At 32.2% G+C, this 26,121-nt stretch overlaps 3 protein-coding genes across 26 annotated transcripts in view; 1 reads left to right on the plus strand and 2 right to left on the minus strand.

Moving 5' to 3' along the window:
- LOC119838653 (ubiquitin carboxyl-terminal hydrolase 5) overlaps window positions 1–1,685 on the plus strand; it is an 11,544-nt gene extending 9,859 nt beyond the window's left edge. The window contains 2 exon segments of the mRNA XM_038364708.1: window positions 208–416; window positions 581–1,685. Coding sequence (XP_038220636.1) covers window positions 208–416; window positions 581–643 — 272 coding nt within the window. The 3' untranslated portion in view covers window positions 644–1,685.
- Window positions 1,686–2,570: 885 nt separating this feature from the next.
- On the minus strand, window positions 2,571–3,925 carry LOC119838666 (28S ribosomal protein S18a, mitochondrial). Its single transcript, XM_038364733.1, has 3 exons — window positions 3,757–3,925; window positions 3,396–3,686; window positions 2,571–2,758 (listed from the first exon to the last, which is right to left on the minus strand). The coding sequence occupies exons 1-3, from the start codon at window positions 3,863–3,865 to the stop codon at window positions 2,616–2,618; spliced, it is 543 nt and encodes a 180-aa protein (XP_038220661.1). The 5' UTR covers window positions 3,866–3,925; the 3' UTR covers window positions 2,571–2,615.
- Window positions 3,926–5,013: 1,088 nt separating this feature from the next.
- LOC119838617 (perilipin-4-like) lies at window positions 5,014–25,938 on the minus strand. Of its 24 annotated transcripts, none has more exons than XM_038364614.1 (26): window positions 25,799–25,938; window positions 25,655–25,700; window positions 14,657–14,836; window positions 13,193–13,327; window positions 12,761–12,826; window positions 12,385–12,471; window positions 11,907–11,993; window positions 11,504–11,602; window positions 11,308–11,394; window positions 11,125–11,223; window positions 10,963–11,049; window positions 10,487–10,585; window positions 10,302–10,400; window positions 10,129–10,215; window positions 9,948–10,046; window positions 9,786–9,872; window positions 9,498–9,596; window positions 9,293–9,391; window positions 9,095–9,181; window positions 8,918–9,016; window positions 8,304–8,390; window positions 8,115–8,213; window positions 7,933–8,001; window positions 7,393–7,533; window positions 6,688–6,881; window positions 5,014–6,034 (listed from the first exon to the last, which is right to left on the minus strand). In XM_038364614.1, the coding sequence occupies exons 2-26, from the start codon at window positions 25,671–25,673 to the stop codon at window positions 5,948–5,950; spliced, it is 2,478 nt and encodes an 825-aa protein (XP_038220542.1). In that variant the 5' UTR covers window positions 25,674–25,700; window positions 25,799–25,938; the 3' UTR covers window positions 5,014–5,947. The 24 variants fall into 24 exon arrangements, with proteins under 24 accessions (XP_038220542.1, XP_038220543.1, XP_038220547.1 ...); XM_038364615.1 differs by lacking the exon at window positions 10,129–10,215 and adding an exon at window positions 11,763–11,828; XM_038364619.1 differs by lacking the exon at window positions 12,385–12,471.
- Window positions 25,939–26,121: the final 183 nt, after the last annotated feature.

Below are 26,121 nucleotides of genomic sequence, written 5' to 3' on the forward strand. Positions count from 1 at the left end.
GTGTGGAGCAGTTTGGTGATAGTGTCGACGTGGAGTGCATTATAGTAATAGTGTAGGGGTCAGATAGCAGAAATTAGTGTTAACTCTTAGTCGGAATAAAAGAATGGAAACATCTAAAAATCAAAAAAAGGAAACATCTCAGTACCTTTTAGATTTTAGTTTAAAATATGTAATTATATTATTGTTACGTGTATGCCATAAGTAGGTTTATTATAAAACACTCATCAATTGCTCATACATGTACATACGTATTCATTTTCATCATTCTTGTACTAAAATGATGAACTGACGATCGATTATTTGCAGAGTACAAACTGGTGGCGTTCATATCGCACATGGGCACGTCGACGATGGTCGGCCATTACGTGTGCCACATCCTGCACGAGGGACGCTGGGTGATTTTCAATGACAATAAGGTACTTTTTAACCGACTTTTAAAAGTAGGAGATATAAATTCGATGTTTTTATTGCTTTATTACATCAAAATTTTCGTTTGGTTGAACCGATTTTTTTAGTTTGTCCAAATAAGAAAACTTTTTATGATATAGGATTTTTATAATATTATTTATTTATGTTCCAGGTCGCGCTATCAGAAAACCCCCCCAAGGACCTCGGCTACTTGTACCTCTACGAGAGACTGTGATGCCAGGAACGAGGCGATGCGCCTGACTTCGGCCGCCAACTGCAATGTCTTAGACTGCGTTAAAATACATTGAGCAGATTGAACGGGATAAAAAGCACGGTTCAAAACCGTTAAAAATTAGATTTAATACGATATTTGATTGTGACATTGAAATAGTCTTAAGTCTTCACATTGCTGATCAATTGATCTGCATCTGATCAAACAAATTGTGATTAATGGAAGATACTTGTATGGATACTAATATTTTAATGTGGTTCTCTTGATACGCATTTTTATTAATTTTTAATTTGCAATAGATTCTGTTGTGGGTGTTATTGTAAGAAAATCTTATACACTATGAACTTATACAATAAAAATAAAAAATAAAACCCTGTTTACACCCAATAAAGACCTTTCTTGGTTAAATCTCTGTTAAATATTAGTTTGAATGAAATATATGTTTTTCACAACCATATGAGTTACATCCATACGAAACCATTTTATTGTAAATTCATAAAGCTACATACATATATAGTTTTTAATTCTTAATAACTCCATGAATCATGAAGCTCTCTCATCAAACTAAGTTTTAAGATATTGCTTCTAATATTAATTACACTATAAATTGGTCTCATTATCACGAAAGTTGTGATATTTCATTTGAAAGCCTAAAATATGTGTACCAAAGCTTAAATAGCTAAAAATCTGAGATTCTGTATGATAAGTATCGTTTTATACAAAAATTACTTACTCATATAGGATGTATAAGTAATAATTAAAGCTTTTAAAAATATAGTTACGACTTTAACTATAAGAATTACTTGAGTCATGCTTCTTTTCAAAAAATATGTAGTGATTGAAAATTTGTGGAAGTCTTTCTATGTAATATTGTTATTAATAATTTTTTTTTTGCAGATGCAACATTTTTATTTGACTCGAAAGTTGTTGTTTTTAAGAACTATTGTATTAAATAGGTAGATACTGTGAAAATTCAGATGTTTTATGTCAAAAATGTTAGATGAATTTCTATGTGTATAAACAACGAATAAATTATTGTCTTAAATTTTTTGTTTCATTAACATTATTGTGCAAGCCCGCGTCCCTATCCCTTCAAGTTGGAATTTTCTCGTTTCATTTATTTCCTTTATTAGCAACGAAGATAGCTACATACAATAGAACAAAATGTTATAGTTCTTGCAACTTTAAATGTATTAGCTTCTTTTTTCTTTCCTAGGCATAGTACACAGTATCAATTCTGTGGTTTGGGCAAGAATTATGCAATTTATTTTAATTATAGATGCTTTGTACACACTCAGAATAGCAAAATAAAAGCCAGACTTTATAGAAAAACATTTCTGTAGATAAATATTTAGCAGTCCACTCCGGCTACATATATAGCCAACAGCCCTCCTCAATAAATGGCCTATCTAATACTGAATTAATTTTCAAATCGGATCATCTTATCGATTTGTATTCTATGTAACTAATATACTCAGTTACCTTTTTTTTTATAGTGGGGAAATCTTGCATAGATACCCACGACCCCCGGGGAAAAGGTCGTGGGTTTTGTCGGATTCCTACTGACTAGAACCCCACTGTGTTTCGTCAAGCCGCGTAAGTGAAGGATCAACGGGTACTTGTAAGATTCGTCCGCGACCCACTCGGCGGATACTCAGTTACCTGCAAAATGTATCATTACTTTGGTGATAAATCATTTTGTACATGTGCTATGAAATCCATATTAACAAGATATTTAATAATTGTACCCATGATTAACATGACCTATTACACCTATTACAGTTAAGCTACAATAGTTGTTTCATTTAAGTAATAAAACAAAAACTGTTATTGTATTATGTAATTTTTTTTAAGTTCATATAATCAGGTACATTTGTATGGGTGACATGTTATGTTACAGGATATTTAAGATATTAAAACAAATAACATTGTTTAACTAATATTTATTATCTAAATCTGAATTATAAATGTATAATTATCGCTTAAACTTGTCCTTTTGATCTGATATTTTCTTCATGAAAATAGTGGACTCATCAAAGTAAGTGTTGAACTTTTTGTATCCATATCTTTTCTTTGGATCCTTCTTACAATATGATGGAGTTAGGTTTATCATAAGACCTGAAATTATATATTAAAAATTAAAGTTAATAATTACTATCACTACCACTACCTTGATGCATCAGTAGTGATTTAAAATAATGTAGATCTATAATTGATTGCCAATTTATAAATAAATGACAGAATTAGGACTACCAACAGTTTTAAACTCAATGAATGTAATTTGAAATTCCTATTTTATAAAAGCGAGACACAACAGGAAAACAAACCCACTAAATTACCACATTCAATTGGTAACATTATATTATAAAACACTTCAGTTAATATAAGAAAACCATGTTTCATTTCATTTTACATTTGTGTATCCACTTTAACAGCATTACTTATATATTAGTTATAAAAATATAGAAAGATATTGATTTGTATTACTTCATTAAAGAGAAGATTAGCGCACAGTTAGTGTTTAACTTGACCGCCTCCTTGGTACAGTGGTTAACGGGTGAGCGTAGAACCGAGGGGTCCTGGGTTCAATTCCCGGTGGGGACGCACAAAAAAAAAATGTCTCGGTCTGGCAGGACACAGAAGGCTGATCACCTACTTGTCCTTAAAGAAAATCGATCAGTGAAACGGATGTACATCATCTGCCCCATACCCCACTAGGGGACACGGGACTTCACTTTTTTAGTGTTTAACTTACCAGCTTTTTGTGCCATTGTCACCATTTTGCCAACTTTATACTGTTGTCTCCGACACAGACCAGTGATACGACGTGGTAGCATGCAACCGTCTGATCGTACGAATTGGCTCAATATCAGAACATCCGTATGTTTAACATCCAACCCCAGTTTACACAAGTAACAAATCGGTTTGTCGGTTTCAGGTAAAGTCAAGCCAGGTACATTTTCTGCCTTTATCATCAACTCTGATCTCGGCGAAGGGATTGTTACACCTTCGACGACTAATTTATTTCCCTCTTTATATTCTCTCACTGAAAATGTATAGATAAATTTTAGGTTATGTTATGATCATTGTAAATGAATATTCTCGTAGATACTTACATTCTTTTACGTTTAATTTTTGAGTTAAGGAGAGTGACCGTACAGATGTTGATGTAATAGCATTTTTGAATAAAGAAAAAGTACTTTTTGTAAGAAAAGCCATTTTCATATAATTCTATCCATGAATTCTACTTATATTATTCTTCGTACAACCATAATGACTTATGACAACGACAAGAAAATGACATAACAATTTGTCATATTGATGATCAAACTGTCAGTGGTAATGCGACAAAAAATGGATCACTTACACTGGACATTGGCGCAGTCCCTCTGTTGGGTGAAGTCATTAACAAAAAGCAGAAGAAGAAATATGCATCATTACCTATGTATATAAAGTAATTGCTATTCATTTTTATACAAAAAAATATTGTTGACATCTGTCATTATAGTTCTCGATACACATTTTTCTCTTTCATTCCAAAACGAGACAAGTATCACTTTCTTTTCTCGTTTTTAAAATGTATAAACAAAATTATTTCACGAGTGATACTTTAAATAAATAGTGCAAAAATAATATTTTAAAATGGCAATGTTTTTGTATCTATCATAATATTATGAATTGTGAAGTCCCTTTTTCAGTATTTGGGATATGGGGCAGGCCGCAGGTGATGTATTTCCCATCTGTATCACTAGTCGATTTCTTTACAGACGAATTTTCCTAATAACAAATATTCTTTAATTCCACCAGACCAATATATTTTTTATAGTCTTCCCGGAAATTTAAACACAACTCCTAGATTCTACGCCCTCGTTTCAATCAGCTAAGGGGGTGGAAGGTATATTATTGTAGAACTCTTGCAAAATAAATAAAAAAAAATGAAAAGTAGGTAATGCACCAGTTGATCAAACATTTTACTGTTCCAGAATCCAGTTAATCGTAAAAGATACTTCGAATACTACAATAAAATGAAAAAGAAAATTCCAAGTCCTTTGTATATATCGATATCGGTTATAGGAGTGTATCTCTTAAAATTTATTAATTATGTGTATTATTTTTTAATAATACATTTAGTTTAGATTATGTATTCGATTCCCAAATAGATTTAAAAAATGCAATTAAGCGGACAAAGAATATTTATTGACTTTACCACTAGATCACTCGTCTTGGTCTACATTGTAATTAACAATAACTACTATTGCTTTGTGTTGCTATGTTATAGTTAATTAGCCAATATTACCGATGTGTTTGCCCGAGAAAAATATTTTTCTAAAGGAAAGTAAAACAGTTTATCTGGAGAAAAAAAAAACAATCGATGATGGAGATGCATTTATTAATCAACAAATACACATGTTCACTTAACTTGAGTAATTACACATAAAACGTATATAAATATTAAACACATTATTAAAATTTAAAAATGAATAACATATTTCGTTTCCTTATTATATAAAACGCCATATTTCTCCATAAAACATACATATTATATAGTATAAAAATATCGTATGGACAATTTTAAGGCCTGAAAAAAGAAAATTATTTGATGGTGTTGAATAGTTTATTCCCGTTACTTTTATAAGTAGCTTTTAGATTTTTTTAGATTTATTTAAGCGTGTGAGCGAAATTTTCTAGATAATGTAGGTACGCTTATAAAATCGTAAAGGCATAACTGGACGGTATTACGTAAGCCAAGCATGATTGTTTATAAAATGCATTAAATGCAAAATAAAAGTTCTGCATTCAAAACTTACAACTAAAATCCAATTATAATGACTAATATTTCAAAGCGAAACATAAATATATTTTGTACGATATTAAGGCCCAAAACAAATCTTATACACTAGCATATATTATAAAACATAACTAGACGATTAATTATAAATTAGTGAGAAAGAATTAATTTGGGAAATCTAACAGCATGCAATTATTATTGTGCTGTTTAAAATGGATCATTCTTAGAGTTTCACTTAATATTTAAACCGATCGATTTTAGAACGATCGATTCGAAAACGAAATATATGACATATTGCCAGAACTAAATATCTTATACCTAGTATATTGATTCGGTAGAAAAGTAACCATAATTATTCATTTGCAAAATTATAAAAAAAAACATGTTTTTCACAATATTAGGTATATGAGATAAGGTATTATAGTAAGTATTAAAATAATTTTTATTTACAATGCAGTCTGTCAGTTTCCCGTATAGATATCGCAGAGAATAAGAGGGGAGATGTTTTTATGAGATTTTTATTTGAAAGCAGTGAGGCCCTTGCTCAGAAGGCCGGCAGCACCCTCGGCACCATCGTGGGCCTTTGTTGACAAGTTTGAGACTAGCTGTAAAAAAAAATAAAATTTTTATAATTAGGGTATAAACACACATAATAAAGACGTTCCCAAAAACGAGGGAGGTCGACTCGACTATATTTTTGTTTTGTTTGTTTTACCCCGAGTTTTAAACCGATTGACGGAATTATTTTTGTGTTTGACAGGAAATAGATGTCATTCAGTTACATATTATAATCAGGAGTGGTACCTCCCTGTCGGTGACCTTTTTGTAGGAAAGGTTCATTTTATGTTGATTTATTTTCGTGTTCGCTAATTCAATAACACGCTAAGAATGAAGACGATTTAGTAGTAAGCGATAATTATATGGAGTTTGTTTGTCACATACTGATATTAAAAAAATACTTTGCTTAAAAAAAAAAGGCAAAGACAAAAAAATTCATCAATCATGTAGACTTTTTGTTGTGCTACTCCTTAATCAATTACTAGACAATAATCAGACAATTTACCAAAGCAAACGGTGAAGGAAAACATCGTCAGGAAACCGTCATGTCCGAGAATTAAAAGTTCAACGACATGTGACATCTGCCAACCCGCACTTGGCTAGCGTTGTGGATTATGGCCTGAACCTTCATATGAGGACTCTGTAATGATGATGATGATGTTGAAATATTCCACATTGACATATGATTTCCTAAACTCACCGCGTCTCTCTTCTCATTGAGGTATTTATCAGCGTCCTTGATCTTGGCGTCGACAACTTCTCCAGCGTTCTTCAGGCCCTGGTCTGCGGCGTTTTCCACTCGCTTGAGCGTGTTGTCCACGGTGCTGTGGACCGCGTTAGACGCATCGGCTGCGGCCTTCTCAGCCGCTTTCTTGGACTCCTCCATGGCAACATCTATAGGCAATGTACAATATTAAAGATCCTTATTATTTATTAATTATTACATATAATACTTTTTTTAATCAATCATTGGAAATTGACCACAGAAATTACAATCGGCATTCAGATAGTAACGTCAGAGTTTTTTATGAGTGTCACTCTGTATTGGTGTCCTCGAAAAATCCTGCAGTGGACATATGGTTGTACATAGTGGCTTATTATGATGACAATAATTTATTATCTTGATACCATTGCAGTAAATATTAATGTTTATTAGTAATGTTTTTTAGTGGGACATGCTTTAGTACGATCGCGCCTGCTGGTGGATAGAAATGTCCTAAGATCGAGCACGTTTTCCTAGAAAGTACCCGTCCAGTCTAGATCCAGTCTAGATGATTCCTTAATTATACTCGTCGGAGAACACAGATTCAAGAAACATATAGAGCGGTGGGTGGAGGTGCGGTTCGAATGAGGAATAGAACGTCTAAAGCGCTATAGCTATAAACTAATAATAGTGATCACTTACTGGCAGCTCTTTTGGCCTCTTCAGCAGCAGCTTCAGCCGCCTTCCTGGCTTCCTCCTTCGCGGCTTCTGCGGCCAATCTCGCTTTCTCCTTGGCGTCTTCAGCTGCTTTCTTTGTGTGGTCCACTGTCGCGTTGATGGTGTCTGTAACGATATTTTTACAATCAATAACTATTACTCACTAAATCGATATGCAGTTTTAGTTTAAATTAATACATATAGCGCGTCTCAAACGAGATGGTTAACTAATAAAATATATTACACTGTTACTCAAACAGAAAAATGTTAATACACAACGAATATTCACATTGTCGTTAATTATTTTAATAAATAACACAATATTTCGTATGACGCAATAAAACCGTCAAAGTTATAATTTATATTATGAACACCAAGTCGATTTAACAGTACCATGGAATTTCATCGACTCTGTTTAACAACAGTAATCACAACATTTTTAGCAATTCACACAACATCGTAAAACTTACCTTCAACAAAATTAATCGTTAGTACACAAGGAAACAGAACTGAAAACTTTAGTACCTTTACCGCTGTCAATTAAACCTTTTCCCGAAGATTCATTATCACCCGACACCAAACTTGATACCATATCTACAATTACGCAAAAGAAATAAGTTCAAGCAAAGGTGCAATAAAAAATAATAAAAGGAGACATTGAGATAAATAAAGAAGTATAGAATTAAGAAGAAGCAATCATACAATACCTTTAGCTCCATAAACTAAAGAGGCACTTTTATCATAAACAGTGCCTGCTACATTTTTTGTTGTATCTACTGTGCTCTGAACTGTGCCTGATACTGTATCTAAAATAATAATTTTTTTTAGCCATGAGATCTAATGGTTAATTCGTCTTGCCAAATTTCATTCTAGCCAGATTTAAGGACAAGATATACCTTTAGCGCTATCTATTAACGATACTCCTTTACCAAAAGCAGATTCAGTAACTGATTTAGTGCTGTCTACTGTGTTTGCTACTTTATCTAAAATAATAAATTATAATGTAGCTATACATGTATATGAACAAAATATCAAAATTTGCTGTATTAATAATGTTGCTGCAACGATAAGCGAATGACTCATGAGTATGTCGCAATTTAAAACGATGCCAAGCAAATAACATGACATGGATTCTACCTGTTGCGATTATTACCAATGACCTGCCCTTTTCCAAAACAGATGATACTAAACTCTTGCTTGTATCTAACGCACTGTGAACAGTGTTAGTTAAAGTATCTACAAACATAATCAAACTGTAGTAAAACAGTACCATCGTCAAAAAGCAATGATAAAATGAGTGAAACAAGTCTACCTTTATCTCCGCCGCCTAATGAGAATCCACTAACAGGCGAGGCAGCAGTATTTACATTGCTACCTGTATTAATACTTATAGCACTAGTTATTGAATGCACAGTGACCCATACCAGACGACTAAAGAAATGATTAATGAATGATAGAACTTTACGCAAAATGAACATGAAGATATAATCTGTATCCATATTCAAAATACCTTTCGTCGTATCTACTAGTGATGCACCTTTATCATAAGCTGACGAGACAACCGTTTTTGTTGTATCTACTGCTGAATAAACGGTATTAGCTACTGTATCTACAACATTAAATATAAAGGGTTTAATTGACGCTTTATCATCGATTTTAACTTATCTGAATTAATGAGATCGTATACCTTTCGCTGAACTCATCAAATTAAGCCCTTTGTCTGTTGCTGATGAAGCTACATTCTTTGTTGCATCTAGTGTTTTCGCAACAGTTTCTACATAATGTGATGATGACATAAAAAAATATATAAAAATAATAGTTACAAATTACGTCACAAAATAATAGCAATTAATAAATAAATAAACAAATTTACATAAATTGTTACCTTTAGCAGTTCCTACAATGGATGAGCCTTTATCTACGGCCGCGTTAGCAACACTTTTGGTCGCTTCTACAGTGCTTTGAACGGTATTAGTGACAGTATCTATATGTATGGAATCATGACAACAATAAATTAAAATAATCAAAAAGTACAATAAATAAAACAACGGGATAGCTTTAAAAATAAAAATAAAATTTGTGCTTTATACCTTTAGCAGTGCCTACAATGGATGTGCCTTTGTCTACAGCTGCGTTAGCTACATTTTTGGTCGCTTCTACAGTGCTTTGAACGGTATTAGCCACAGTATCTAAAATTATTGAATTATGAAACATTTAAATATTTAACAAAAAAGGATTAATGTAAGGAAAATCAACTGAACATTTAATTGGGTATTTCAATAAATGTAAATGATGTATAAACTGAGAGGAAAACGTTAATAAATAACTGAGACCAAATTAAAATATATTGTTATCCTTTACTTATATTTTATGTATACCTTTAGCTGCACCAACATAAGATACGCCAGTATCAACAGCAGATGACGCTACTTTCTTAGTAGAATCAACGGAACTGGCAACCGTTTCTAAAGAAACATTTTGTATCAATACATGAATTCAATATCATAATAACTCGCAAATCATATCCAATGAAAGAATACCTTTAGCATTATCTACAAGTGATGCGCCTTTATCATAAGCCGATGCTGCAACGGTTTTTGTGGTACCTACTGTTGAATAAACAGTATTTGCTACTGTATCTAAAAATAAAGTATTAGGTGCATTATTGGCGCGGAAAAATGTGTTTTTATCTGAATATATATGGGGTGTAACGTTTTGTACCATTTGCAGAACTCATCATATTAAGCCCTTTGTCTGTTGCGGATGAGGCAACATTTTTTGTCGCATCTATTGTGCTTGCTACGGATTCTACAAATGATAATGACATGATATATACTTGTATAGTATGACAATGTAAAAACAAATAAACATCAATAATATATTATGTTTTATACCTTTAGCAGTGCCTACAATGGATGAGCCTTTGTCTACGGCCGCGTTAGCTACATTTTTGGTCGTTTCAACAGTGCTATGAACGGTATTCGTGACGGTATCTAAAATAATTGAAACGCGAAACGTTGTGGTAAAAAATATCTAACAAATTATAGAAATAACATCACATGTAAAACGATAAGCTAACCTTTAGCAGTGCCTACAATGGATGTGCCTTTCTCTACAGCCGCGTTAGCTACGTTTTTAGTGGCTTCCACAGTGCTATTAACGGTGTTAGCTACAGTATCTATAATGACGAAATCATGACAACAACACATTCAATTAAAAATAATCAAAAAATTACTGTGAATAGACGAATATGTAATGTAATTTTTGTGCGTTATACACTTATACCTATCGCTGTGCCTACAATGGATGTGCGTGTGTTTGTCTAAAGCTGCGATAGCTAGATTTTTTGATCGTTTATACAGTGCTTTGAACGGTATTAGTCACAGTATCCAAAATTAATGTAATTACGAAACGTTTCATTAAAAATAATGTATGGTAGCATACGATATATACAGGACGTAAACATAAAAAAATTATCAGCGCAAATGAAACAACATAATGGTCGAATAGGTGAAAACATAATAACAACACATCATGTACTCATATTGTTTATACCTTTGGCTGAACTGACATAAGACCCGCTAGTATCAACGGCAGACGTAGCTGCCTTCTTTGTGGAATCTACTTTACTGGCAACGGTTTCTAAAGGAATGCACAATTTGAATAAAACTGGTCATACATTTATAAAAAAATATATAAAATCCCAGTCTAGTTTACCTTTTGCTGAGTCAATATAGCCCTTGCCTGTTTCAACAACTGATTCCGCAGCATTTTTTGTTGTATCTACAGTGCTTTTAAGCGTGCTTTGTACAGTATCTACAAGTGCAAATAATAATTTATTAGAGGGTTTTTTGTTTTTGAAATTGTGTATAATTTTAAAACCTATTGTTTCTCGTTTACCTTTAGCAGACTCAACGTAGGACTTTCCCGTTTCAACTGTGGATAAAGCCGCTTTCTTTGTACTGTCTACAGTGCTTGCAACGGAATCTATAAATGACGCAATAGCGAAATTAACCTAGCAGATGCTTCAAACAATACGATAAATATCATAGCAAATAATAAAGAAGCGATACAAAAACACAAAGCTATCAACTACCTTTAGCAGAGTCTACATACGATCTGCCGAATTCATATGCGGAGTATGCATAGCCTTTGGAATTATCCAGCGCACTTTGTAAGGAATTTTCGGCTGAATCTAAATTAGTCAGCGAAAACCAAAAACAATATTAGTAATTAATTGAAAACTCTAAACCAAAAACCTGCTGAACTAAGTAGACAAACAAATACAACAACACGGATTGTTAATGCAACACATAACAACAACAAAAAAATATGAAATAAAACGCATAAAGTACCTTTCGCGCTATCTACTCCTGAGCTAGCTAGTTTCTTATTTTCCTCCACTTTGTTGATAACAGTATCTTTGAAAGTATCGTACATTTAAATTAACGCAATCTTATATTTGATATATATAATTGAATTTTTATTTTTTTTATTACCTTTGGCACTTTCTACGTAACTTTTGCCAGTCTCGACAGCTGCCTGAGCAGATTTTTGCGCAGCGTCCACGGTATCTGACAGTGTATCTAAAATATTTTGTTTCATATCGATATGCAATACAAAAAACTTAGTTAAATTATAGTTTGCATGACTTCTGTCGAATAAGGTTATATAATATAATAAGTTTATAATATTTAACCTCAACCGAATAAGTTTTTATTTTAAAGTGTTACCATGCCAGAAAAATTATTGGTTAATTTTAATAAGCAAAATTAAAATACATAAAAGAAGAAAGAAAGTAAGAAAGATGCGCAGAAATAGAGTTATTAGAGGTTTATCAAAATGTTTATTATTAATGTTTATTATATTTTATATCCTAATTCCCTTTAATTCTAACTTGTAACATTATTAAGACTCAATATTCTCGTATCTATAATTTCACTTGTACCATTTTGATAAACCTCAAACTTTCAATACCTTTAGCCCCAGTAGCATAGCTTTTCCCCGTCTCCATTGCACTTTGCGCTGTACTCTTGGTACTGTCTACTGTGCTACTGATTGTATCTACAAGACATGCAATTAATGTAACGCTTGGCGATTTATTATGTTCAGCTTATAAATAATGTATTGCTTACAATTGGCTGTCTTTGAAGTTTTATATGAGACATATGAGTTTTTTTTTAACACATTCTGTTCTATATTGTCGTCTATTTTTATGACAATTTTTGTCTTAATTCAGTACAAATCTTATTAACTTTTGATTTGGAATATTCAACCGAATGTAAGAACACTTGTATTTTCATAAAACCGAACATAATTATAGTACGAGTAATAAATCTCAAATGTCGCCTACCTTTCGCTGTGTTGATCGCTGACTCAGCTGCTTTCTTCGTATTATCTACTGTCGTTGCAATTGTATCTAAGAAAACCGAACAAACACAAAATAAATAAACGCAACAAAAGATTGTTCAATAGCTGCAATATACGTGTTTGTAAGCATAAGCATAACTGTATAAAAAGCCGCTACATATAACTAATATAAAAAAGTGTAATATCAATTTTAAATAACTACATAATTTTCTAAGAACAGTACCTTTCTCTACTGCCCATATTCTTCACACTTTCTAAAATAATAGTTTAATTCATTATACGTTCCCATGATAAGACAGTCCTTGAAAAATTCCTTACAAAATCCTTCGATGTGCCTTCCATGTGCAAAGTGTTTCATAAAACATGATAAGTCTTATTACCAGCCCTTATACCTTCATTTATAATTCAAACTGACCTTTAGTAGTGTCGACGACTTTCTTCCCATCAGCGACGGCTTTGGCAGCTGCGTCTTTCGCTTCACCAGCAGCAAGGGATACTTTCGACAGTTCCTTGTCTAGAGCATCGATGGCCGAATGCTTAGCGTCTGCGGCTGTTGAAAGGCAATGTTGATAATTGTTTGTTATTGTCGACCTATTAATAGACTTGCGCTTTATCTTTTACTAGCGGTCCAGCCCAGCATCGCTAGTGACTTCGTGGTACATATATAGCCTTCCTCAATAAATGGGCTATCTAACACTGAAATAATTTTTCACATCGGAGTAGTAGTAGTTTCTGAGATTCTGATTTCTGAGATTGAGATCTGAGCGTTCAAACAAACAAACAAACACAAATAATACAATCGAATTGACAACCTAATCCTTTTTTGTAGTCAAAAAGAATACTTAATTGAATAGAATATAAGTTGAAATTGAAAATATTGGTGTTGGGGAAGATTATAAAAAAGTGGAACGATTATTGATTAAATTCTGGACATTTAATCTGTAATAACAGTTTATTTTTATTCTTTAAACTTCCATCTAATGTACATTTGCTTAAACGTAGTAAACCCATTAACCACATAATAATTACAATTAAATTATCATTCGTTATCAATAGATCATTGCCCTACTTCGTTAATCACAATAGTAAAAGGAACTTAAGTTCGACGACACAACGGTGTCACTGTTTTTTTCCATTAATTCTGGACTTTGACCGGCGACAGGACGATATAGAATGTTTTAAATATTTTTAACCTTCGTATTTTTTAAATATCGAACTAAATTAGTTTGTTTCATAAGTATAACAGGTAGGTCATTAGACGGTTTAATATAATAGGACATAAGGAATGCGTTCAGAGAACATTTTCGAAGCTCTATTTTGTATACAGTAGCTAGTACGTAACGTACAATTGAAATTTGTTATTACAGTTTGTTGTATTTACTTTAGCTATGTCGATGGCATACAGTAACGTACGCTTTTAATAAACTTATTTAATGGCGATTAATGAAATGTTTGTTTTTAAAAGATGGTAAAGTGTTATACTAACATTTATTTATTTATAACATAACATAGGTCCATGAGTTTCTTAATTGTTATAGCGACCTACCACCGCGGACACTTCACATTTAATGTTCAATACCGTCATACTTTAATAAATCTCTAAAATCAACAATTTTTTTTGTTTTAAAGTTAAATGCTGCATGCTGTGTTTGTTAAATTGATTATCTATGTATGTATTTACTTAAAAATTACTGTTTTTTTATGTAAACAATTGTTGGTAATCCAACAATAATAAATAAAACATAATAATTAAACACATCAAGCGTTCGAGAATCGCAATCACATTTTCATCAATATTTTATAACTAACTTTACTTAGTCTACCCTAATTGTATGAAAAAGCATAATCAGCTTCACAAACATCAATGTTAGTCACTTACCAGTTCCAGCCGCTTCGTTAGCGGACTTTTCAGCACCCGCGACGAGTTCACCCGCTTTCTTGACCTGGTCTTCCACCACATGGGCGGCCTCCGCAACCTTCTCCTGGGCCAGCTGCTCAGCATCCTTCTTCTTCCTGTCGAAGAGAGATGATGCCTTCTCGCCGATGCTCCGGAACGCTCCTGGAATTTTATTTACAGACATATATTTTAACCGATTTTCAAAAATGAGGTGGTACTATGTTAGTCTTTATATGTTTTTTATGTTATTTTTTTAATCTACGATAATAATCTATACTAATAGATTCTATCACATATTTATATCTAACGTATTTAGCGAGTTAGATAAAATCAATGTTTTAAAATACAAGTTTTAAAGATTTAGGTACCTAACTATCTAGATATAGTTGATAGTTTAGATCTATAATATTATAGACAACTTCATTATTACTAATAAATGTTATTTTTATAAATTATACGAAGAAACATCTATTTAGAAACTCTCTTCCTCCAATAATGTTATTATCTCGACTAATTTGAATATTTCGAAAGTAGGTAAATGCGTAGATTTCTAAAGATTATCATACAATTTGATTCACTAAACAAAAACACTGCATAATTGTATCATAATAAAAAGAATTAATTATTTCATAAATGCCTACACAGCCACAAATCATAAAACTGTAGCTTCATATCTTTTAGTTATTTTCCAACGAGACTCAACTATTTTTGATTTATTTTAAAATTTAATATAGATTTCAAATTTGATATATATTTCTGTTTCTATTGTAGTGGTTTTTATTTTAATTTGTATTATTCCATTTTATTTTATTTTATTTTAAAAATTTATAAAGTAATCTTTGCTGTAATCATGTATTGTGAGTGTTTTGTAAGTTGTTTCCTATTAAAAATAAATAAACTCTCCGGCCGTGAGAAACTCGAAGCACACCATTAGCATAATGAAGTACCTACTATTAATTTATAAAAGTTAAACATGTTTTTTTCGTTTGTAGGACTATTAAAATGGCGACTTTATCACAAATGTAAATAAGTGATATTTTCCCTTCTCTTTCGGTACTGGGTAAATTGTTAAATTGAAAAGCCGACTGTGCTTTTAATTACACTGTTTTTTTAGCTTATCTTATATTTTATATTATAATAAAAAATAATGTTCTGAGCATAGCTCGTAATATGGAAAAAATGCAGAACTCACGTCATCTAGTAAACCTTCACTCTAAGACATGCCTCAAGTCTACAAGTGTGATAGTTTCGAATAGAAGCATAGAAGCTTACGACAGACAGCGACTTACGGTTTATACGGAACATTAAATTAATTATTAATTATTATGATAAAAGTCCACATATATTTTCATAACTGCCTGTGTGACTGTTAACGGTTTCAATAAAAATCTACATGGTGATGTTAACAATTTCTGAGGTAAAAGGTTCCAGTTTTTTTCTACAGAAATAATACACAATATTAATAAAACATTTTCACGCATCGCGTTGGGAAACTCATACGTAGTTTAGGTTAGCTAGGAAAAGAAGCGGAAACTGCAGTGCGAATAATGGAATCTTCCAGAATCTTGTATACCGCAATCATATTGATCTCCTAAAGATGCGCAATATCTTCTGACTTTCTAGGTCATACCAGGCGCACTGCGAAAGGCAGCCGTTACATAAGGTCTCCTGCAAGTATAGGTATATCGACCACCACGTGTCAAGGTGACCCAACAGTGGCTAGAACGTCAGTGCTTTAATAATGCATATTTTTTAGTTAAGGGAATTCAATTGGGTAATTCATTTGTAATGAATAAAACATATTAAAAAGTAATTTCCAATTTTCCTATGTCATCATCATCATCGCTCGCTTGCATCGCTATTAAGTCCGAGGTCCTAATCACTGAGCAAAAACTGTAGTTAGCTTCAATTTATTGAAATTAGCTTAGATATCATCAAATACGATCCTGTAATCTAAATAATTCCTTGATTCTTCCGAGGTAAAAATAATCGGAAATGAAATCTACACATATGTTTTTATTATATGATGTACACTGGTGTTTTGTTATCACAGTCTCATTCAATACCTCTCTGATGATAGGTTTTTTGGGGTAGGTCCTGCCATATTTTAGTGCGCGTTTATTTAATGAATTGTTTAGCTATCTGTACCCCACCATATGAAGACATTACGAGTCCCCAGGATCAAACTATAAATCTCTTAATTGAGACGCTTAAACACTGAATCAGGGAAACAGTAATGGGCAAGAAGTATAGGAAACTACTAAAATAGAATAAAACATTGTAAATAGTCGTAAAGCGAGGTTCATTACCAATTCACTGGCGACATGTGTTCTAGTTGACAAAGTTAATGCTTCCATACTGCAAAATGGCAATGCAATTCACAGAAATGAACATTATTTTCAACGTTTGGACAAGAGCCAATCGTGTCATAGAGTTATGGTGAGTTTAAAAGTAGAACAGCGTCATAACGGTTATTTTTCAAATTATGCTTTATTGTTGTATACATTTACAGCAGCCTGCATTGAATAACATGTATTGGGTACTCCATACTTGAAACATCTTGAAACACTTGAAATAATCCGTTTAAAGATTCAAACTCAAACCTCAACATTTATTCATTAGGAAAACGTAATTTAGAAGCACTTTTGAATGCTTATATATTAACAATAACTTATTTTAAGAGCCTTAGCGGCTGAAAAGTATGTTTATGTATAAATGGCGGGAATAATGTCGGCAGTTTCCAGTTGATATAAAATTCTGCGAATCAGTGCGAATAGTGTTTTTTTTTTTTTGCAATATGATTAATATATTCGGTCCATATTGACCCATTGTACCTACATATACATTATAACTATATGCAAAACAGCATAATTTAAGACTTTTGTACGCCTGCTTATTTTTTGATTTTTTACGCAATAAAGAATTTTCATTCATTCATTCAGTCATTCATTCATTATAATTGTATACTATTATACACTAGATTCCAAAATTGTGATCTGTCGATTTATCGCATTATTTTTCAGTAGATTATAATCTATCGATGTGAAATCGTTAAATTGTGAATTGCTTATGCATTCGAAAACTACACAGACATGAGACTCGCAACCTGCACCCGACGGTTGTTTGGGAAATGTAAATTCCAGGCATAATTTATATATATTTGTACTATCCAACGAGAAATAATACGTTAAATTCTTAATAAATGTTACGGATCACAATTTCTCTCGAGTTATATTATAAACTAACGGTTTTTATAATCTTACAGCGACATGTATAGTATATATCACATTGCAAATATATTTAGTATCAAATTACCCTTCAAGGTTCCCATTAAATCATCGTAAATGAAAAGACAAACAAACATGTTATATAACGTTAGTATGTAACTCACCAAGGTTTTTGTCTATCGGACAGCATGGAAATATACATAAAATTAGACATTTTATGATAAATTCATATGAGATTCAAGATTGAAGGTTCCATGCTAAAACACTACTCGATTACTCATGCGTCTAGCTTCACTCAGTAACTTATATCATTCAAAAAATGTACAGTATAGTATTATGAAATAGCATGATTACTACAACATGCTGTAGGTATTGAATGTTCTAGAATTCTATGAATGGCTATTAATTACTGAAGGTATGAGTAATGTATGTAAAATGATAATACTTACTGTATTCTATCCACTATTTACAGTTTATTGACGTTACAAAGTCAAATATTATTCACAATTAAATGTTGTATACAAAAAGGCACCGACGTACCTGAGAGCGAGGGAGAACTTCAGATTTTATAAAGACCAAATGATAAACATTTTTCATCAAATACACAAGTTGAGAAGTTATAGAGTAGGAAAACAAAAACTAAAATTTGAGGAATTCAAATAACGCTAATATTATAAACTAGCGGTCCGCCCCAGCTTCGCCCGTGGTACATATATAGCTTATAGCCTTCCTCAATTAATGGGCTTAAGAATTTTTCAAATCGGATCAGTAGTTCCTGAGATTAATGCGTTCAAATAAACAAACAAACAAACAGACAAACTCTACAGCTTTATAATATTAGTATAGATGTGTTTTTTTTGTTTGTTTTCGACGTGTGTCCGTCTATCACGCTGAAACTAATGAACGGATTTTGATGAAATTTTCGTATATAGACAGGGTATGAGCCGACTTGGGTTATAGGATAGTTTTTATTTCAATTAAATGCTCCCTTGGGATAACACAGGAATCTTGATATCCGGGCGGAGCCGGGACGAGCGTCTAATGTCTAATTGAATACACGAAACGTAAACTGACTCAGAGTAAAGCTCTCAAACCGATGTATTTGATACAATAAAACAAGCGAACCAAAACATTATAATAGTTTCAAACCTGTTTTATCTCTCTCAGCGAAACAAGATTAAATAACTACCACACTAACGTGCAATCGATAAAAATAATTATTTCAATACATTTCTAACTATTGTGAGTCATGATTATGAAATATGCAATTTAAATTCAGTAGTGTATTTGGTATTTCTTTTAGTAAACTAAACTGTGTGTCACCAGCATGTAAACATTAAAATGTTTAGTTACGTGATAGTTTTGTATTTCAATTGTCAACCGCCTTCTTGCTACTATACTACCGTAGAACCGGGGTATAATTGTTGTCCCTGATTGTGTATTTAGTTGTTCTAGCGGCCCGCCCCGGCTTCGCCAGTGGTACATATATAGCGTATAGCCTTCCTCAATAAATGGGCTATCTGATACTGAAAGAATTATTCAAATCGGTCCAATAGTTCCTGAGATAAGTGCGTCCAAACAAACAAACTCTTCAGCTTTATTATATTAGTATAGATTAATGACTGAAGGTCACATTTAATAATTCTTCAGTTCTTTACTTCGAAATGTACTAAAATTTCAGTATTTCGTATTTTTATTACTACCCACCTTTAAGTAAAACCATATTTATGTTGTGTACTAACATGATTTATTACGGATTCCATATCAAATTGTCTACATTCTTAGCTTGAACGTAGAAACTATTTACTCTGATATAACAACATGAACATAGATGGTGTTACTGTTATCTCATGGTTCATCAACCATAAATCATTAATTTTGACGCCCCGTCCATTATTTGTCTTATATTTCATCCATATAAACTATGAATGGCGTTTGAAATACTTTTTAAGTAGCTCATCGTGTTATATTGCAATTTCTACTAAATAGAACGAGTTTAATATAATCTATGTCGTGTTTCCTCTCTTGCTCTAGCTACAAGATTGTCGTGGGCGGCGACCGGTGTCACTTTAGTACAATGGTCTAGATGGTATGAAAATAGACCATAACTAAATCTATTGCTGAACTTTTCTTTAAGCTTAGACATAGCTGGCTAGAAGAAAAAGGAATTTAAAAAAAGAATTGAAGAAACAATCAACAAGCTTAACGAATGTAGATTAAACTTATAACCTTGAGTGGAAATAGTGATGAAAGGAACAGATGAGGTTGGCCTTTGCCGAAGAATAAACAATTATAGATTATCAGTTTCCCGCGATTATCTCACGCGAACATAACTTTTTTTATAATTTATAAAGTAGTCAAATAGATAAACAAAATTTAATACCGTATCATAGTTTAGGATGCGTATTCTATATAGGTATATTGTGTAGCATCAATTAATAAATTTTGAATATGTTCAATGCAGAGAGACAAATTTAATTTTACACTATATTCGTTAAATCATACCATACCAATCATTATACGCAGTAACACGAAGAGCCGATGAGTATTTCAATACAAAATAATTATTAAACAAATTGACAGAACTAGACTAAGTATACACGTGTGCAAGTGTGCATGTGTGCACTTGTTTTCAAATAAAAAAATAATCATCAAAATCGATTTACGCAGTTGAAAGTCCCGAGGTAACAAACTCAACAAAATATAGTCGAATTGATAAGAAGCAACCTCCACCATTTTTTGAAGTCGTTTGAAAATAACCCTAAGATTGTTAGCTTTTTTGAGATATATATATTTTTTTTGTTTTATGTTACAGTCGGCAATGGTGCTGGTGGGACGCCTGATGGTAAGCGCTACCACCGCCCATGAACATTTGGTGAGGTATAAGGTCCATTGCAGTACAACATCATAAGTAGTACATTGCATTACAAATGGATTGCCGACTTTTTGGGAATGGATTAAGAAAGGATTGGGAAGGGTAAGGAAAAGGATATGGGCCTAGATAGATTTAGGATTCCTCTTAGCTGAATTACATGCACAGTGGCAAATCTCGAAAGTCCAGCGATACGTAAATTTCTGTTTCCACAATAAAAATAATAGTTGCCCGATCAGTTTGTGTGCTCACTGAACATGTACGCATTCTAACTCTCTCTTCGTCTCTTTTTGATACTTATCACAATCCTTTTAGGCATATGATACGACATGAGTAAATGTTTTGTTTCTAAACTAAAAATAGTTAAGTCTATGGAATGTTAATACGTTAAAACGAAAGACCATACCCATTAGCACAATAACTTTATGAGCACGCTGGTCCAATAACCATTTAACCGCCGCCCGCCCGTCTAGGTCTTTATATATAGGTAGTCTAGATTCAATATTGATCGGGTCACACTTTTATGACCTAAGCGTACCCAACATTAGAGTTTTGTAAATTTGTTCTAGTTGCTTATCGAGACTTACAATTTATCGTCAATGAAAGAAAAAACTTCCATACTACTTTAAAAGAATTTTGTGTCAATAGGTATATAATGTATTTTTCCTTATTATATCCATTTTGTAGCAGGTCATAAGATACATACTATAACCATGTTATATATAGAAGAAGAAATGAACTAAAATTTTGATTGATATAATTTTACCGCGATAAATTAACCGCGTACAAGTAGGTTAATAATTACTCATTGAATATTTTGTTTAAATATCTCTTTTCTTGAGAAACAGATCCTTATTTTGTACGAACCTAACAATTATTAAGATTGGTGCTGCAATTTTGGTTCCAACAAAAAATTAATGATGGGACACTAGGGACTATAAACTTATAATAATAAAGAATTTCGATTATTCTAAGACCATATAAAATTTTAAAGTGTTATCCACCTACAACTAAATTAGTCGCAATTAAAATGGAATTCATAATGCGAACCTCAAATCACGGTGATTGGTCAAAAAGGGTGATGACGTCACTGATGATGTCATCACCCAATTAACAGCGGAATCTCGCCTCTCCGCATAACTGCGTACTATGACAAACAAAGGAAAAACAATGATTGTGCTTTGTAAAGCGTTGTTTAGATATGTGTTACGAAGTTACTTACCAAGAGTATATTTTGTTATAATTTTTTATAACATACCACAAGTATTGCATACAATCTGGTTAGGTTATCTAATTTTAAATTCTATAGACGTACTAGCTGCACCCGGCAAACGCTGTTCTGCCTTACTCTTATCGTTTAGTGGTATGAAAAATAGATGTTAGCCGATTCTCAGACCTACCCAATATGCTTACCAAATTTCAGAGGAATCGGTCAAGCCGTTTCGGAGGAGTATAGAGACTAACATTGTGACACGAGAATTTTATATATAAGATTTAAAAGTATGTTTACGTGCAGTAATTGTGCCATGTTACTTGTTATCATTTATAATAAATCCTATATGCACTTGTTGGTTATATAACTGTATAATAAAAAGAGAATATCGTAATGAAACTTCTGCTATACATATAATCAAGTTTATAAATACATTAAAATATGCTTGTGTAGGTCCGTAAGTTCTTTGTCATCAGACAAACACCACATTTGCATAATTTAAGTATATGTTAGTGTAGTTAAATATTGAAGTCGGTATTGTATACGGATTATTTTAAGAATATGGGTTACTTGCATGGCATACCAATAGATTGATGAACTATAAAACACCTTAGGTTAAGCTCTTTTTGTTGCTATATCCCTAGGGAATTGTGAGAAACTCATTTTCAGACGATGCAATCTCATAAAATTGAGTACTGAGTATTGTAAAGTTATTTTGAAAGCAAAAAACTTTTCGTTCTTCTAATGATTGAAAAATTTTCTATGTCATACAATAGGATTTAAAATAATTAACCTCTTTCTTTCCCATATCCATACCACTCCACGGAAGATCAAAAATTAATTTTAGAAACAGAAAGCTCTTTTAGGAATACAAATGTTCATGGGCGGTGGTGATCGCTTAGTATCAAGTGAACCAGCAAGTAAGTGGGTTGCACGCTGTAAAAATCTGATGAATACGTCAATTTTATTGAAACACCTACGGATATATGTACAAACTTGCACGTCTATACTGCGTGCTAGCCATTAGAGCAATACAAAGTGCATTAGCTATTGCCTGAGGTCACAAGTCCACGATAATACCAACAAAACAATGATTCTATTGAAAAACTGAATTTTTTAAACTCTTTCGATGGAACAAAAAAAAAGAAGAATAAATTATGCAATTTATTCTTCTTTTTTTTATCACGGAATTGTATGAAATTTCTTAAACTTGTAGTTTATTTAAACAAACCTATGATTTTTCATCTATTCAATAATTATCTGCATTTTATTTTATGGTCTATCTACTGAGTAAGAATTAATTTATGAATATTTTTTCAATGGAATCAATTTCAACACTTAATCCATAATTTTTATTATATAATAGGTATGGTAGGTGGGTAAGTAGCCACTACAAGTATTTAATTTGTATTCTATATATAATATACTTATAGGATAATGGTCCTTCATCCACTTTAAGGAAAACAACATTCTTGCTATAAATAGTAGCAGTCTTATATCCACAACATGCTTCAACACACGCATAAAATATTACCATACTAACAAAGTAAAATATATGTTCCCTCTCACTTTTTTATGCGTGTGATGCATGTAAAAGAAAGGGAGAGAAAATTAGCGTTGAGCTCCCACCGGTTGACCTTGATGATGTCACAACACGTCGCGGGAACGCTTCGATTGTTACTTCAAATAACTATATTATAGGATCTGTTTGCAGTAAACAATCGAGATGATTGTAAAGAAGGCAAACGATGATACCCAATCTTGATAAATGAGGTTAAAAACATGAAAATAAAATAAAATGCCTTGGAAAAAAAAAAAGAATACACTTACGTATATTTGTTTATTATGACATGACTACTTATTTATTACTTACATGATAAGTAAGATTACTTTAAAAAATCGGTCAAGTGCAAGTCGGACTGGCGATATAAATTTCCGTAAATACCGTGGTCGCCCATCAAATTTATGACCGTTGCTTAATCACAATGAAAATTTCTAAAAATTGATGTAGTCACAGATCATATAATAGGAATGGTCTTAAAAAAAAGTTCATAAATCATGAGCTATTACGGCTTGGGCCAACAAGCCTGTCTGCCAAGACAGACGCACAAACAAACGACGGACACTTGCTTATTATCCTTTAGGTACGGAACCCAACAAAACCATTATTGCAATATTATATAATAATCATTGTACCTCGACGTAAATCCTAATAATACTGCATCTACAAGCGCAGCTTCGTTGTTTACAAAATTGCATGCCCCGTCCTCAAAAACAAACGATTCATAATCACGTATTCGCGTACAATTAACAACCCCAATAAACCTTACGGAATTCGATGTGTTACGTAGATGTATTAATTTGATGTGAATCATGGCTTCCTTAATAACCCGAGACCTTGACAAATTCGATTTATGAATATGAGAATTGAAGGTTTTATCAACAAGATCGTAGGTAAATAACCGTTAAACTAATTTGTTAAAATCGTTATTCATAAAAATATATATAATAATATATAGCTAGCTTTAATATATTTCTTAACATTTTTAATTCTTATGTATATATTCAATTATTACTTTCAATAACGGTAAAAATAAAACTAACATACAACGACGTAGGTAATTTAGCTGCGCAGTTTCTCTAAACATTTCTCAAACATTTTGCGTTTCAATTTAAAGCATTGGATAGGGAAAGTTTGGATTGCAGGTTTAAGTCTATAATGAATCGCATTTTGATACAGTAGGGATGTAACAATTCAGTCTCATTGAATAATTGTCTTCCAATTAATTATAGGTACGTATATAAAATATTTCATAGTACATGTAATTCTACATCCATTATCCAATATAATAAGTGTAGCACTGCAATGACTCATGATTTAAATCTGATGAAGCTAATCATTTTATGTACAGAAATACAGACACTCCAAAACATACGTTATCTCCGTAATTAGTAAGCACGATCCCAGTTACGAGGTATTTCTGTTTTATAGTCACATATCAGTATTCGTAGTAAAAGGTTATTTGAAATATTATGACGCATATTGCTGTAATTTTCCCAGCGTTTTAGTAATTTTTCTAAGTAGGTACAGCTTATACCACTTACAGGTACCTAGTACCTACATACATACTTTTAGTAGTATAGTATTATGTTATCTGTGCTTTTACTTACTGAAATAATTGAAGATGTCGCAATATTAAACGATATTTATGTCGGCTTTTAAGTAACAGTTAACACCAAAGATTAAATAAGTAGCAGTCTGGTAAATAATCGAGTAGATATTTGGTAGAGATCCAATGTACGGTGTAACTAATGATAAGAATGGGTATATACCTAGTGAATCGCAGAATATACATAGAGGTCGCACAACGGTGCGGTCTTAAAAACCTTCTATAAAATATTTCGAATATATTTCACGACAATAACATTGTATGTCTATCAGTTTCATAATTTTTATCAAATTACTTCATTTCTTTTTTTATGTTTACGAAACATGCGTGGAAAAATAAATAAATTCCAAAACTACGAAATACCTATACTTAGCTACCTTAATTAAAAATTAGCATGCCTACATGAATATCTATAGCTATACCTGTTTTATCTACGTTAATTGTAAATTAATTTAAAAGAATGTTATAACATGCACAAATACCATAATATAAGCTCACCTGCGATTCCGCTAAACATTTTTAAAATTTTATGACGTTTTTAACCCTGTTAAAAAAAACACAACACTATTAGTCGATTACATTCACCATATATAATAAACCCAATACATTTAAGTGCGCTTGCACGCAGTTCAACCGATTTACCGAAATAAAATCGCGCGTAACCTTCAGGAAAGTAGTAATAAGCGAAGAATTCGAGTCGTATTCGTATACTAACTGAATGACACAAGAGCGGAGAGCCGGGCGAGTCGAACATATACAAGTACCAAGATGATCAATTCCAGTTATTTTTATCTCTGACGTCATTTCACAAAAGGCGAGCGTTCAATGCTTCAATCGTTTATTTGTAGCTTCTGTAAGTTGTAATTTGTAACCAAGGTATATCAAACTAATTTGTATAGTAATTAAAAAATATGTATAGTTACTCTTGTTTAAATTATGGTAGTTTAATAATATTGATTTTTGAT

The sequence above is a fragment of the Zerene cesonia genome, unplaced genomic scaffold (genome assembly GCF_012273895.1).
Source record: "Zerene cesonia ecotype Mississippi unplaced genomic scaffold, Zerene_cesonia_1.1 Zces_u004, whole genome shotgun sequence".
Classification (NCBI taxonomy): domain Eukaryota; kingdom Metazoa; phylum Arthropoda; class Insecta; order Lepidoptera; family Pieridae; genus Zerene; species Zerene cesonia.